This window comes from Zonotrichia albicollis, chromosome 13 (assembly GCF_047830755.1).
Source record: "Zonotrichia albicollis isolate bZonAlb1 chromosome 13, bZonAlb1.hap1, whole genome shotgun sequence".
NCBI lineage: Eukaryota > Metazoa > Chordata > Aves > Passeriformes > Passerellidae > Zonotrichia > Zonotrichia albicollis.
In genome coordinates this window covers 16,036,777-16,052,431 of record NC_133831.1, presented here as the reverse complement: position 1 = coordinate 16,052,431, position 15,655 = coordinate 16,036,777, and the positions used below count along the sequence as shown (strand labels likewise).

At 41.4% G+C, this 15,655-nt stretch overlaps 1 protein-coding gene across 4 annotated transcripts in view; it reads left to right on the top strand.

Annotated features, from left to right (window-relative positions):
• DPY19L3 (dpy-19 like C-mannosyltransferase 3) overlaps positions 1-15,655 on the top strand; it is a 36,264-nt gene that overhangs the window by 17,580 nt on the left and 3,029 nt on the right. For 3 of the 4 annotated variants that reach the window (XM_074551124.1, XM_074551122.1, XM_074551121.1), the window contains 6 exons: positions 985-1,110; positions 1,460-1,571; positions 2,092-2,148; positions 6,370-6,452; positions 12,934-13,066; positions 15,201-15,359. In XM_074551124.1, coding sequence (XP_074407225.1) covers positions 985-1,110; positions 1,460-1,571; positions 2,092-2,148; positions 6,370-6,452; positions 12,934-13,066; positions 15,201-15,359 — 670 coding nt within the window. The remainder of the gene's footprint in view (positions 1-984; positions 1,111-1,459; positions 1,572-2,091; positions 2,149-6,369; positions 6,453-12,933; positions 13,067-15,200; positions 15,360-15,655) is intronic. The other variant, XM_074551123.1, reaches the window with a different exon arrangement.

The following is a 15,655-nucleotide window of genomic DNA, read 5'->3' as shown; positions in this document are numbered from 1 at the left end:
AGCTCTCAGTTTTACTTGTACAACCTGGGCAAAAGGTAGAAGGGATCATATAAAACCTGATTAAGCAAAAATTCAAGGAGTGTCACGTGATTAGTGTCAGTATCAGAGATTTTAGGGAAGACTGGATAAACAGGAGAGAGAGCAAGAGAAAGGGAGAGTATCCAAGACCTTCCCAAACTATGGTATGACAATTACATATTACAATAGTAATTGTCAAATGTCAGTCATCTGTAAATGCTACCAGAAAAGTGGATTTCTCTGTGGGACTTTACTGCAAAGCTGAAAGAGTTGATGAGAAGCCTGAGGGAATCACAGAATTTTGGTACTATTCAACCAGTCTTTTTAAAAACTTACTGGATCAGTCAATTTCAAAAATAAAGATTCTGCAGCTCTTATTTTCTGCAACCCTAGATGTAATCCCAGACATGTCCCTAATTTTTAATGCTTTTATCTCACTTCTTCCCTGCTCTGAAGAAAACAGGAAAACTCCACAAACTGAAGTAGCTCCTTTTTTTGCTCTTTTTTGGAAGGGCCCTCCACAAGGCCAGACACCTCAAGCAATAACCACATCTTTCAGGGCTCATTTTCCCTAACTCTGCTTCCAAGCTATGGCTTTGGTAACATCCAGACAGACCAGCACAACCTCACAAATCACAGTTCAATTCTAAATTCTTCACTCATCAAAAGCCCTCTGAACATGGGAGTAGCTGCTTCCAACAAGAAACTAACTTTGCCGTGCTGTATTTTATCTCATTCTAATCCAGCTCATTTAAACCCATTGCATTTCCAGAAATCTGCACATGAAAAGAAATACCTGATGCTGCATCGAGTTGGTGGCATCAGGCTAAATTAGATCATAGAAGGTTGTGGGCTTATAGCAGTGGTTGTTGTTTGTGGCCTCAGAAAGATTCTGTACTTTTTAAAATGCAGATAATTATATGAAATATGTTATAGAACTTAATATAACACTTTTTTTTCTTCAAGTAGTGGTTCAAATCAAGTCCATTTGAAGGACAAAATGGAAGAATACACAGTGACACTGAAGCCTGAGGCTGCCTACAGCTTGGTTCACACAGTTCTTTTTGGATGTCTGGCATTAAGCACAATGAGGTATATTATTTTTTGATTTTAAGGGCTTGTTCACATGATTGAGTGTATTTTTATAAGAGTGTAAAGTATGTTGACCACAAACTGATAGGGTCATGAACATTCTTTCTCTCCCTGGTGTATTTCTACTTGTAGACTGAGGCATTTCCCAAAATTCTGCCAGAAAGAATGGAAGTTTGGGAACAGAGATGTTCTCAGGAGAGCACAGCAAAGTGCAGTGTCAGTCCTGTACTCAGTTATTCCAGAGGCAGGAAAGTCCCAGAAAATGTTCATAATTTCTCTAGACACGAACTGCTCTCACAAGCAGCTTTGCAGAGCTCCCAGTGATCATGGAAAGTTTGTGTTCTTCCAGGATGAAGTACCTCTGGACATCCCACATGTGTGTGTTTGCATCCTTTGGCCTGTGCAGTGCAGAGGTTTGGAAACTCATCCTCAAGTGTCTCCATCTGTACACATCCCAGAGGGTGAGCTCTGCACTCAGCCTTTCATCCTCTGGGCTTTGGGCTGAACCAAGCCAAGGCTCAGGGCTGAATATTGCTTGTAGTTCCCTCTAACCAGATATCTCTGCAGGATCTTTGTATAAATTTAGTGAGTAAAATGGATTTTCTGGTGGTTTCTATATTAAACAATTCCATTGGAACACACTAGATGGCAATATAGATGTGGCTATGAAAAACAGCCATCATTTTACTAAAAAAATCTCCATATTAAGAAATCATCAGCAATCTGAGAAGACCTTTGCAGTCAATTATATTGAGTGACAGTGTTTTCCACCTTGTAGAATATAGATTTAAAGATATAAATCCATCTTTTGGGATGGGTCTGTAATTAGAGTTTTACTTGAAGATAAAATCAGAATATGGGCTTAAAATTCAATCTCTTAAATTCCACTGCATGTTAAATATTTCAGATATCAATACATTAAAAATTAAGTCTATTAAATGTATCATCAAAATAACCAAATTTTTTTTCAATTTCTTACAGACACAGGTGATTAAGTATTCTATACCAATAATTACATTACTGTACATTTCATTTAAGGTAAGAAATTTTCTTCTCAATGTTTTGGTATATTTTAGTTGCATGAATTTTTTCCTTTCTCCTAGAAGGGTTGTCTTATTAGTAACTACATACAAGAATTGTAACTGAATTTTTAAAATGAGGATAGCTGTGCCTATGGAATTGTCTGTGAAGGATCAGTTGGGCTAATTTGATCCAAAGTAGTTGTTCATAGATACAAATGTTTATCTGATTGTATGTGTAAGTAGCAGGTGTTATTTAAAGGCATAATTTTATGGAGAGTTGTCTCTTTTGGTTTTAACTAAGTTGTGGATAAAATGCAGATTGTCACATTGTGCCATGATTTACTCTAGGAGCAGAAATAATAGTAATCTCTACTGCTGTGCCTCATCTCATATGTTTTAAAGTACAGAATTATTAAATGGTCAAGTACCTGCTTTGTCTTCTGTCTGTTCCAGAAACAGAATATTATTATTGTCAAACACTTCAATGTAAATGCATCAAACATACCTAAATCAATAACATGTGCAAGATTATCAGTGTGTCATAGCAGTGAGATTTAGAACACTGATTTAATGGGCAAACCATTCTTTTCATCTGTAGTCACAAAGACAAAAAATTTCAGAGTGCTTTGATGGAGAAGTTGTTTCTGCAATAACTAGTGTGAGATGAAAATACAGCTGTTAAATAATTCCCTTCAGAAAAAGGCAAGATTAATTTCATTGTTGCAGTTCAAAAGGCAGTAGTGAGGCAGTTAAGAAAGCTGCTAATAGAGTTCACTCCAGTATTGTGTTTCCCTCTCTGAAACTGAAACAAAAAGTAAAAAAATTTTCCTGTTTTCCACTTAAATTGTCTTATTGTTCTGCTAGAGGACTCTTTTTGTCCATTCATGTGATGGTTAGGAAGTCATTTGCTATTTTCATCATCTCTGAATATGACAGAAAAAATGTCATTTCTTCTGACATGAGGGATACCAGGAGCATGACATTCTGATAGTCTAATGTGACAGATCACTAGGAATAATTTTCCTCCCACTCTTCATGAGCAGATGTAAAGTTCCTAAATTCTGTCAGATTCAATTCTGAAGTCAACAGAAACCACTGATTTCATGGGCTTTAGAGCAGTCATTAGTTCTGCTCAGTCTGCCTGAAAAGCATCATTTTCGTGTTTCTTCTAATAGAAGAAATAATTTTTATTGACATTAAAAATACTATTTTTCAAATTTCACAGTAGGAATGAGAAATTTGTCACCCCTCTGTTGTTTTTTGTCCTGAGTCAGTTCTTGCAGTTGAGCTACCAGAAGAGAGGATCTCTCTCTGGGTCTTTCCTGCAAAGTTGATAAGAAACCTGAGGGAATCACAGAATATTCCGAGCTGGAAGGGACCCACAAGGCTCCTGTCCCAGGTGCCCTGGCATGGTCAGACAAGAATTTACAAAGATCCAGAAAGGACCCATTGCTTCTGTCACAATGTGCTTTTATATTCTCTCTCTGACACCTTACAAACAGGCAGTGGAAGGAGATTTTTGGAACAGAGATTTACTTATCTTGCTCTTTTCCAGACAGTTATTTCTCTGTTGAGTCAGTGACTGCTCAGGTTGCAGGGGCAGTTTCTCTGCACACCACAAAGTTACCTGGCCATCAGGGCTGCTTCTCTTGAATTTGTAGGGAGGCAGTTTGGTGTTTCATTATCTGTTACATTTGTCAGAACTGTTCTTCAGTGCAGTTCCTCAAAATAGGACTTTTATGGGATTATTAACCTAATCCTGAATAAGCCAATGAAAGCCTCTTTTGAGGCATGTGGTTACTACAGCCCCCAATACATCACTTGAACAATAATTTATTGAGATGCAGATGCAGCTACAATGCTGGATTTCTTTCAGATTTCAGGCACAGGATGTTTTGAGACCTGTAAGACATCTGTATTCCTGTTTTTATGTGATTTTCATTATTACAGTGCAAACATTTTTCAGATAAAGTGAAAATTCTGAAGTATTTCCATGCCTACTTTAGCTGTGCTGCAGATAACAACACATGCATAAAGCAGTACCAAGCAGTATTTATGTTTCACTTCTTACACTTTTTAGGTAGGTTTCACCTTTATCTGTGTTCATTGTATTTTAACTTCACAATAATGCTCATCAATTTGTGTTTGCATGTCAGTAATTTTGAATAAATTGCTGGTACTTAAGGTGAGTTTCTGAGCTTCAGCATTCTAATTCCAAGGATTGCCAAATAATCTTGATTTCTCTCTAAGAGTAAACACTCTATTCCTGTTACTTCTGCAGCTGCATTTGTATCTTCATCATGGCCAAGTCCTTTTGCTCCAAACATGGACATTTATTGCAGCAAATACTACAGCAAAGACTCATGATCTGAGCAGTCTTTGGTGTATGAACAGCTTCAGTTCAGGGCTAATTTAAGCCACCTGACAACTGGTTTCTTTTCCTGAAGACTTTGGCCCCAGAGACAAGCACTGTTACAAGTTGGAAATTCTCTTTCACATTTTCCTCTCTCTTCTGAGCAGTTTGTTACATCCCTTATGTGCTCCATCTGTTCTTTTTATCCTCTCCTGGTGTCACCAGACTTTTTCTCAATCTGACATATACTTGATTTACAAGACAAAGTTCTGTCACTGTTACTGGTCCATATTTTCATATGCTTTACTTTTAATTTGTCAATACCTTGTATTTGGAACTCCTGAAGTACCTTAGTTTTCTCTTAGTTCTACCAATCAAATGTAGTGGTACCTGGAAATTTTTCAATCCAGTAATGGCAAGCCCGATGACCAAAATTTTCCTCCAGTGGAAACTGCTTGTACTCACTCTAAACTTGCAGTACTGTGACTTGAAAAACCTTTACAGAGGGAAAGTCATGGAACAGCCCCAGCAGGGAGCTGTGGCACTGCTGGAACAGCCACTGGCTCCTCAGGAGGTTACAGGGCAGGGTAACTGAAAAGCAAAGCAGGGCCCATTCCTTCTGTCTCCACCCTGAAGGACTCCAAGCTCTCAGAATGTGCTGCTATCCAGGGCATTTCAGTAATGAAGAGAGGCAGTTTTGATTCATGATGAGACTCCACAATCTCCTTTCACAACAGCTGGATTTACTGATCTCTGGGAGGGCTTCTGGAGAGCAGAAATGCATCTGTTGTACTGTTGTACTTCCCAGAGCTTCCCCACAGCTGTGCTGCTGCCATGGCTCCACCTGGGAGGTGCCAGGAACACCTGAACAAGTGTTTTAAGCAAGCAGGGACACTGGTGAGCATCTTAATTGGCCCAGTTACACCTCCTGCCCCCAGGCCTGCCATGTGATTACAGTTTTAGAGAAGGAATGCCTGTGTTTGCTTAGGGGCTCAGCAGCACCACATCCAAATTGCTTCTGAACTCTTGGATGAGCATTAAAATGGGATGATTAATGGCTTTTTAGATAATCAGGTGGGTTTTCCTAGACTTTCTCCTGTAGCATTTCAATTTTCAAACCTTTCAGTCCTTCTTATCTAAAGCAAGCAGGTTTGGAATAGGTTTTTGCATAGCATCCTCTGTAGTAAAGACTGATGCACAGCAATCTGTCATTAGCATTGTCATTATCTTCCTTAATTGCTCCCTTCTGCCCTGAAATATTCACTGCCTTAAACAATAAACCCTTAAATAAATCATTGTTCCCTTAGCTTTTTGGACAGGAGGGTTAAGCTTTTCAGAATCAGTTTCCATCCTTTTTTCTCTCCTCTGGATTTGATTTATGTATTCTTTGTCTATAGTAAATTTTTAAATGCTTTCTCCTGATGGCCTATGTTTTGTTGTCATTCAGTCACAGTTTTATTTTTGCCTTCAGTGGTTCTCTTTTAATTCAAACTTTGAAATACCATTAATAGCATCTGCAGCACATCTAGTAGTCTTTACTTCTGATACAGATTTCCTACCTTTTAAAATTTAGTTTTATATTTCCTTTCCAAACTTAAGGTTAATTCCTGGGGCCTTTCCTTGTCTTGTCATTATTGATAATGGGAAGTTCTAGTCCTGTTGGTCATCTGGCAGGAGCTGCAGATGCCCAACTCTGAAACTGTGTGTTCATCCTGCAGTGACAGCCCCCTCTCCTTCCTAGGAAGGATAGACAGATGTGTCTTGGAATTTGTCCATGAGCTGGACAAGATTATTTGCCAGCTAAGAGGAAATTATACATTTCAGCATCCAAAACTTGTTTGGTTCATTCTGTCTTCAGGTTGTTCTGTTTTGTTTCCATTTTAGTTCTGGCCAGGAATAATGGATGAACTATCAGAGCTGAGAGAATTCTATGACCCAGACACTGTGGAGCTGATGAACTGGATTAAGTAAGAGGATTTTTTCTCTATTTCAGTTAAATGCTATTTGTGTAGATCTAATGTTCTTAGTTATAGTGTTCTCCTTATTTGTCCCAGCTCAGCAGTGAACTCTGGTGCCCCCTGAGGACAGTCAGGGTGAGTGGGTTATCAGGAGGTGAGCAGCTGTGGAGAGCAGCTCCATGCTCGGGCTCAGTGTCACTGCTGGGTTCCGTGTGCAGCAGGGCACCAGCTGATCCTTTGCTCCCACAAGGACACAGTTGTCCCAGCCAAAAGAGGTGAATTTGGAGGTGTCAAGCTTCTCTCATCATTTTATAGCTACTTTACATGAATAGACTTCTGCAGTGCAATCATGTTATTCTCCAGCCCCCACCCAACCTGTCCTTCCCAACTCTGTAAATGTTAAAAAGCTTGGAAAATTCGTACTCTGCACTCTGTTTGTTGGACTTGAAAACAATCTAAGTTGTTTCTGCTTGTTACAGTTAATCCCAACATGTGTTCCAAAATCTTTTTAATTGAACTTGAACTTGTTACAGCTAAGATAGGTGCAGTCTGTCAGGAGTGTGAGTTAATCATTCCAGCCCCACCTCATCACTTCTGCTTTCTCACAGAGCATAGGAAGGTGTTTTTTAGGTGGAAGCAGTTTGGAATACTTCATGTAAGAGATGCTGAGATAAAAGGCCAGGTAGGATGTTCTCTGGAGGGCTGTGAACTGAAGGAATATGTTCTCTATTAACATAGAGCAGCCACTAAAAACTTTCAGGTTAAGTTTCTGAACAGGGAGATTTCTGAGACTTGTATTTATTTGCAACTCCAGCAATGATTTTTAAAAAAGAAAATTGGTTTCATGTTATAGAGGAAAACATTCTGAAAGTAAATCTGAATATACAACATTAAATATTGAACTGTTTGAAGTATTTCCTTGGAGTATTTCCTTCATATGCAATGAACTTCAGTGAAACCAGTCACCCAGCCTGTTCTCCCCATAGCAACATATTTACACTCCATAATGTTGTATTTCTTTAATCCATAAACTAGAAGGAGTAATTTAGAAGCAAAATATATTACAAGCCTTCACTGACTTATTTTGAAAGCAGGCCATGATTTTTTCCATCATTTAGAATCTTTGCAGCCTTATTGACATGTTTTTGTGACTAATGTTTACCAGCCAGTTCCATTTAGCACTACTGTTTTATTAAAAGATGGTAAATGTCTGATAGTTCAGGTCTCCTGTGTGCAATATATAGAGTTATATATAGATTTATACATAAAATATGCATGTGGAGTTATTCCCAGCCATGAACTGGATTTGACTGGCTCCAATGAGAATAATTTTTCATGTGTTCTTAATGCTGAGAATGCTAAACTGGTCCTTGTCATCTCTTCATTCCAAGTCATGACAGACAATTACAGAGGGGCATTTTTTTACTTAGAATTTATTGTATTTAGAAATATTATTCCTGTGAAGAAGAGTTAATTATCTATGCTTTAAATACCAGTCAACAAAATATATGGTAAGTTTCTCAAAGTGGGACAGATTTTGTTAAGTTTGATGGGTAAGAGAACACTTTTACTTTACTAACACTTGATGGTTGTGCTGTAGTTAATGACCTGTCAAGGCTGGTGTCAGGAACTAATCTTTCATTATTAAAACTCAGTATGAAAACCTCTAATTTGTCATGTATATAGCAGTGAATTAGGAATAACTCATCTGTCTTGCAATCTCTCCACAACAAGAAAACCCTTCTGTCCTCTAAATGCATATTAGCTTGTCCAAATATACAATCTGAATAATGGCCAGCTATTAGTCTGTTCCCTGTGAAGTGTCTGCAGATACATTTCTTACTCTTCCCCTCACTAAAATTGCCACAGCATTTTCAGGAAGATCTACTGCTTTGTATCTGTACAATTGCAGAGCACAAGTTTTTCCATAATGATCTTGCATATCCCAGTCTTCTGCTTTTTTTCCTACCCACCATCTCATTTTCTTCACTTTTTTTCAACAAAAAAGTCAAGAATCCAAAGCTCCAGGGGTAGTTCACAGTTCTGTTCCCAGCTGGGAGGTACATTAAGATTCTTAGTTTTGGTCTTTCTCCCTAAGACAACAGGAACAACATGCTCATTTGTGAGATGGGGAAGAATATCAGTAGAATGAGCAAATCAATAGCGTGAACTTCCCTCTCTGTTTACTCCTGGTAAGTGCTGAAGAAGCAATGACTTCTGCCTTTAAAGGGGAAATCTGTCTACAGTTGTGCAGTATATCAGTAGCAGTTGCCAAAACTCACAGTAAAGTTCTTAAAAATCTTGGGCAACAGCCAAAACAATGGAGAAGTTAACTGAGACTGAGATTGAGCAGAGCATGGTTGGATGTCAGCTGTACCTGAACCAGGTGTGGGGACAAGCAGGCAGATTTTTATATTAGTGGAAAACCCACAAATTTCCAAAAACTTCCTCAGGTTATGCAAATAAAACACCCATGTTTCAATGGCAGTTCTTTCTTAGTAATTTATACTAATTTATATTAATGGCTATATTTTAATTTCAAGCCAGCTCTAAAGTTTAACTCTATTACTTACATTCCTGATTTTTAAGGGTAATCACACTGAAATCAACTCATGTTCCAGACTTTAAAGGCAATATTATACTTTTATTTTTTAATTATTGTTCTTAAATTCTTGGGCTTTTGTTGGACAGACATGTGAGTAAATTTCAGACATGAACCTGAGAGTGCTGAGAAGTAGGTTTATAGCAGCTGTGTAGGTGCACTCCTTTATGTGAGCATAATCTGCATGCATAAAATTGAAGCTGGGATTCACATCTTGTTGCTCTTTCTTGGTGACTGTCGTTTTCCAGTTTTGCAATTTTCAGTCTTTCCAAACCAGAGGGAAAAAAAAGAACCATGACAGTATGCCTGAATATGCTTTACTGCCTATCATCTGCAGCTAAATCTGTGATGTTTTAATATTGCATTCTACAAATAAAAAGATTTTCTTTTAAAGAAAAAGAAAAATCTATCATGGCATAGTCTTTAGAATCTCCTTTTCTCAAATCCTTTCACTTTGTTGATTCATACCATACTCAGGCACTAGTAAAGGAGTAATCTGTGACTTGTTAGATTTTATGGCTTTGAAAGTCAACTGCAGGGTTCAAGTCTGGAGGATTTCTGCTAGAAATAGCCATTTTATTTCTGGTGATGTAACCTGTAATTGCAATGTTGGCCATTTCTTCCTTAGTGCTTCCTAAAACCAGCTCACAATAATTCTTCAGTATTTTAAGAGAAATAATTACTATCACTTTCAGAGCCTGTGCAAGTACTTCCCGTAAAACCCTTTTATTTTTAATGAGTTATTCTTTTGTATTTATATAATTCTCTAAATTCTGAAGTGTAAGGTAAAGAAAAGGTTCCTACACTATAATATAGTGCTTAGTTTACCCATTAGCTCAGCTGTAATTAACTTGTTGAAAGCTTAGAGCTTCAAAAATAAATGAGATTATTTGTTCAAAATGCCATCAGGTCTGCTTGGAATGGCATTTAAATTATATAATGTAAATCAGTTTGACCTGTAAGTCCTTGTCATTATTTAGTGACATTTCCTAGAGAATAAATTGTTTGCAGGTTGGGCAGTGTGGTATGGAGCTTGGCAGAGAGCTATAAAAACAAATTATCCTTTCATTTTATACATAATTTGCTGAGACAGTTGTAAAAATGGTTTGGTTTTAGAGTAATAGAGAAGTGTCATTCAGGGTTTGCAGCACAGGAGGTGCCCTGGCTGCAGAGCCCTGCAGGAGGCAGGAGCATCCCTGGCTTGCAGGAGCCCTGCTGGCCCTGGGAATGCTCCTCAGGCTCCTGTGTCCCCAGAACTCAGCAGGGGCACCCACAAGAGCTCCTGGGCAGGGAATTGGTCAGGGCAGACACTGCCTGGGGCTCTGGGTCACCTCCCAGGGTCACCTCCCAGCTCTCTGCCCTGGGCACTGAAATCCAGCGCTGGTGCTCCGGGCAGTGCCACTGCAGCACAGGGAAAGAGGGGTTCCAGGAGCTGCTCTGAAACACCTGAGCTGGCCAGTGAAACAGGGACAGTGATGTGGCTGAAGGAGAATCATTTCCTGGGACTTCAGACCTGTAAATCTCAGGGAAACATCTGCCTTTACCTGGAACACCAGATTTTAAACTCCACCCCAGACCAAAGCACTTAAGGCAGTTGTTTGAAAAGCAAGCAAGGGTCACTTGACTGTCTTCAAGGGATAGGGAGAGCAGGAAGTGCTGGCAAAATTTTCTGTCTAGTAAAGAATGCAACTCAGCTGTATTTCACCCCTTCTGGGCAGGAGTGAATGCTCTTGGAAAGGGGAGGAATGGAGCCCTGAATCCTCTGCATGATCCATTTTCTGAGGGGAGATTCACTGGGGGCTGCAGCTCCAATCTCTGCAGGGTTGGGTTGGAGATCAGGGCAAGGTTCTGCTTCCCCCAGAGGTGCTGGCACTGCCAGGGAATGGGCACAGCCCCGAGGCTGCCAGAGCTCCAGGAGGGTTTGGACACCAGGGATGCACAGGGGGGATTGCTGGGGGTCTGCAGGGACAGGGGCTGGACTGGATGAGCCCTGGGGGTCCCCTCCAACTCACTGTGTTCTGTGATTCTACATTTTTGACAAGCATTTTTACCAGTAGGTTATTAATAAAGGGCACTATCACCCTTTGGCTTTTGTTTTAAAGAAAAGAGCCTTCAGGGTGGTTTGGCTTTTTTGTTTGTTTGATTTTTATCCTGTGGTTTTGCCTCTGGTCCTTGTTGGGAGGGGCTGTGTGAGTGGGTTTAAGAAAGTTTGAATCTGCTACAGAGCCCATTATAATGCAAATCTGCAATCAGAAGAGCAGGGTTGCCTTGGTAAGGCCAGTCTGGTTTTAAAATTTGAACTAATCTTGAACAAGCACAGAAACCTACTTGTCACATTAGAAGTTGCCTGGCCCAGACATAAACAGAGGAACATGTTGAAGCTGCTTTAAGCATCATCATTTTTATTTGGGTGTCTGAGCTCTCTCTCCCAGTCCCTCTGTGAGTCCAGCCCGTGTCCTTTGCAGCTTAGTCCTGCACACTTGTGCTTTCCCACAGCTCCAGGGAAATCCTGCCTGACAGCCTGTCAGGGCCATCCCATTTGCATAGTACTAAATTCTAACAGGAATTAATTTATTTTAATGGAACACATACTTCAGGACACTTGTGGCTTTGAATATTTTAAGTAATAAATAATTTCTTAAGAGATTAAATATTTTCAGGCTTTAAAATGAAATTGGTTTTATAAAGTGCTGAAGGACTGGTCTATCAGGAAAGTTAAATTGACCTATTAAAATAGTATCTCTGGCCTTCCTAGATGAGATTAATGTACCAGTGCAAGATTTTTTGGAAGGGTTTGTAATTATTAATTCATTTGCTAAGCATAATCTCTTGAAAGGCGATAATAAAATTTAATCCTTGTCTCAACATTTTCAAGCTGATCATGGAGCTTAAAGATGACTGAGTGTGTAGTGCAGTTTCCAAGGCTCCCTGAAGTGCACCCCAAAGTGTCACAGTTACTGCAGTACTTCAGTGTGTGCATGGGGATGTTAGGCACCTATTCACATTCTAATTCCATTTTAGTTGATTAAATGTGTGCTGCTTTCTCTTGGTTTAGTCTTCCCAGACCCCTGCATGGTTATGTGCCTGCCAAGCACTAGAAGACACTTCAGCATACTCTGGCCAGTTCCAATTAGCCTGATTACAGGAGTGTCCATGGCCTGGCATTTTTACTCTTTCTTTTTGCTCTGCCCTTCTGTTGTGTCTTTGCATATATTTTAGATTGGAAACTTGATGGGAAGAAGGTGAGCAAAAATAATTATTTTCATTATTGGTACTTGAGATACCAGGGCTGCTATTTGGAATTTCAAAGGTTACAGTAACAGAAAGTGACAGCACTGTTCTGGCATCTTCTGCTTCCCCCTGCCCCAGCTGTTTTGCAACTGGGATGTCAGAATAGGAAGAGTAATGTCTCATGGAACAAAGTTTTTGTTCCAAGTAAATGGTGAATGCCAGGACAAGAACAGAAAGTTTTATCATTCAGATTAAATAATTCATTTTATGTAAACTACCTTATATATATCAGACTGAAACTTAAGTCAAAATAAGTTTCTTGAAATATTAAAAGAATTAGAAAATAGAAACCTATAAATATTCAGAGGCTTTATGAACCTAAGATAGATATGAAATACAAAAATAGTTTGAAACTGTTAGGATCATGTTTTCCTTAGATTTCCTCATAGTGCTTAGTAAATTTTTTATTTGCAGTTGAGTATTATCATAATTTATCCACTTGGCATTTGAAGAAAACAGTTGCTTGAACAGTTTGCTCCCTGACTAGAGGAGAAGCAGAAAAATACTTTTGCAGTCTTTTTTTTCCTTCTGATCTGTCCCAAGCATTGCAAAAATGCCCCTGCAGAGACTTCCTCAGACTTATCAACATTTGTTTAGGTCAAACACTCCCAACACAGCAGTGTTTGCTGGGAGCATGCAGCTGTTGGCAGGAGTCAAACTGTGCACTGGACGGACCTTAACCAACCATCCCCACTATGAGGATAAGAATCTGAGAGAGAGAACAAAGCAGGTAAGAGATTTCTGATTTTTTACAGTAATCCGTGCCCATGTCACTGACTGCACTCCAGAAAACAGCAATGTCCTCGTGGCACGCTGCAAAAGGCATCGTGTGCTTTACTCATGGATAACTCACAGTCAGGCACAGGCCCAGGATTTAACTGCTTTGGGATCTCCTGACTCACTTCTGGCAGCTGCTGAGTGTCTGAGCAGCTCTGTGCCCAGCTAGCCCCAAGGGCACTGCTTTGGCTACTGTGGCATCAGTAGATCCTGGTGCCCACTTGGGCTGTTAAACCCACATGGAGCATTCCCTGATACTCCCTTCAGTTGCCAGAGCAGCACAAGCATTGATATAGAAACCACCCTGCTGGGAGACTGTTTCCACCTACCCTCCTCTGCACTTGAGACGTTCTCAAAGCCTGACAGCACCATCCTGTGATGTGTAGCCAGCAGCATCCTTGCCATAACACACATCTCCACATGGAGATTTTACTGGATAAAACATTTGTAGGTTGTTTCTATAATATTTAATTCACATGGTTTCTTGTCGCAGACATCTTTTCATGGAAATCCTTTCTTAAGGATTTTTTCCTCCTGAGAAGCTGAGAAGCCTCAGGAACAAATGTAAACAATGATTATCTGCTGCTGTGGGATGCAACAGGTGCATCTGTGATTGGTCTCATGGGGTTGTTTCTAATTAATGGCCAATCACAGTCAGCTGGCTCGGAGAGAGAGTCTGAGACAGCTGCCTTGTTATCATTCTTTCTCTTTCCATTCTTAGCTTAGCTAGCCTTCTGAGATAAAACCTTTTCTCTATTCTTTTAGTATAGTTTTAATGTAATATATATCATAAAATCATAAATCAAGCCTTCTGAAATATGGAGTCAAATCCTCATCTGTTCCCTCATCCTAAGACCCCTCTGACCACTGTAAGTTTGTCAGTCCCATTTCTTTGCTTGGCTCAAGACAGAGCTCAGAGGAAACAGAGCAGCAGTGAGGGGTGCTGTGCTGTGTGTGCTGTGCTGTGTGTGTGCTGTGCTGTGTGTGCTGTGTGTGTGCTGTGCTGTATGTGCTGTGCTGTGTGTGCTGTGCTGTATGTGCTGCGTGTGCTGCGTGTGCTGTGCTGCGTGTGCTGTGCTGTGTGTGCTGTGTGTGCTGTGTGTGCTGTGCTGTGTGTGCTGTGCTGTGTGTGCTGTGCTGTGTGTGTGTGCTGTGTGTGTGTGCTGTGCTGTGTGTGTGTGTGCTGTGCTGTGTGTGCTGTGCTGTGTGTGTGCTGTGCTGTGTGTGTGTGCTGTGCTGTGTGTGCTGCGTGTGCTGTGTGTGTGTGTGCTGTGCTGTGTGTGCTGTGCTGTGTGTGCTGCGTGTGCTGTGTGCGTGTGCTGTGTGTGCTGTGCTGTGTGTGCTGTGCGTGTGCTGTGTGTGTGTGCTGTGCTGTGTGTGCTGTGTGTGCTCTGTGTGTGTGCTGTGCTGTGTGTGTGCTGTGCTGTGTGTGCTGCGTGTGCTGCGTGTGCTGTGTGTGTGCTGTGCTCTGTGTGTGCTGTGCTGTGTGTGCTGTGTGTGTGTGCTGTGTGTGCTGAGCTGTGTGTGTGCTGTGTGTGCTGAACTGTGTGTGCTGTGTGTGTGCTGTGTGTGCTGTGCTGTGTGTGCTGTGTGTGCTGTGCTGTGTGTGTGTGCTGTGCTGTGTGTGCTGTGTGTGCTGTGCTGTGTGTGTGCTGTGCTGTGTGTGTGCTGTGTGTGTGTGTGTGTGCTGCGTGTGCTGTGTGTGTGTGCTGTGCTGTGTGTGCTGTGCTGTGTGTGTGCTGTGCTGTGTGTGTGTGCTGTGTGTGTGCTGTGTGTGCTGTGCTGTGTGTGTGTGCTGTGCATGTGCTGTGTGTGCTGTGTGTGTGCTGTCCTGTGTGTGCTGTGCTGTGTGTGCTGTCCTGTGTGTGCTGTGCTGTGTGTGCTGTGCTGTGTGTGCTGTGCTGTGCTCTGTGTGTGTGTGTGTGTGTGCTGTGCTGTGCTGTGTGTGTGCTGTGTGTGCTGTGTGTGCTGTGTGTGCTGTGCTGTGTGTGTGCTGTGTGTGCTGTGCTGTGTGTGCTGTGCTCTGTGTGTGTGCTGTGCTGTGTGTGTGTGCTGTGTGTGCTGGAGCTGAGCTCCCCTGTTTACAGATCTACCAGATCTATGCCAAGCGCTCTCCGGGGGAGGTGCACGGCATCCTGCGCTCCTTTGGCACGGACTACGTGATCCTGGAGGACAGCATCTGCTTTGAGAGGCGCCACAGCCGCGGCTGCCGCCTGCGCGACCTGCTCGACGTCGCCAACGGCCACGTGAGTGTGACACACTGAGCCAGGGACAAAGCAGAGCTTGGCCTGCCTCTGAAACACAGCTCCTGAGAGAAGCACTGTGGGAAGGAAAACCTGCTGGGGCCTTTAGAAATGGCCAGATTCACACTGCTTGCTCTTAAGGGTATTTGGGAATAAGAGGGGGAATCTCAGCCTGAGCAGGGTAAGAAATCATTTCCTGAGGAGGTGCAGGTGAGGAGCACACAAGCAGAGCAGCTTCCCTTCAGTAAATCACTTCAGATCTTCAGTTCCCTGAGGTGTGGTTCTGGTACCACTCAGTG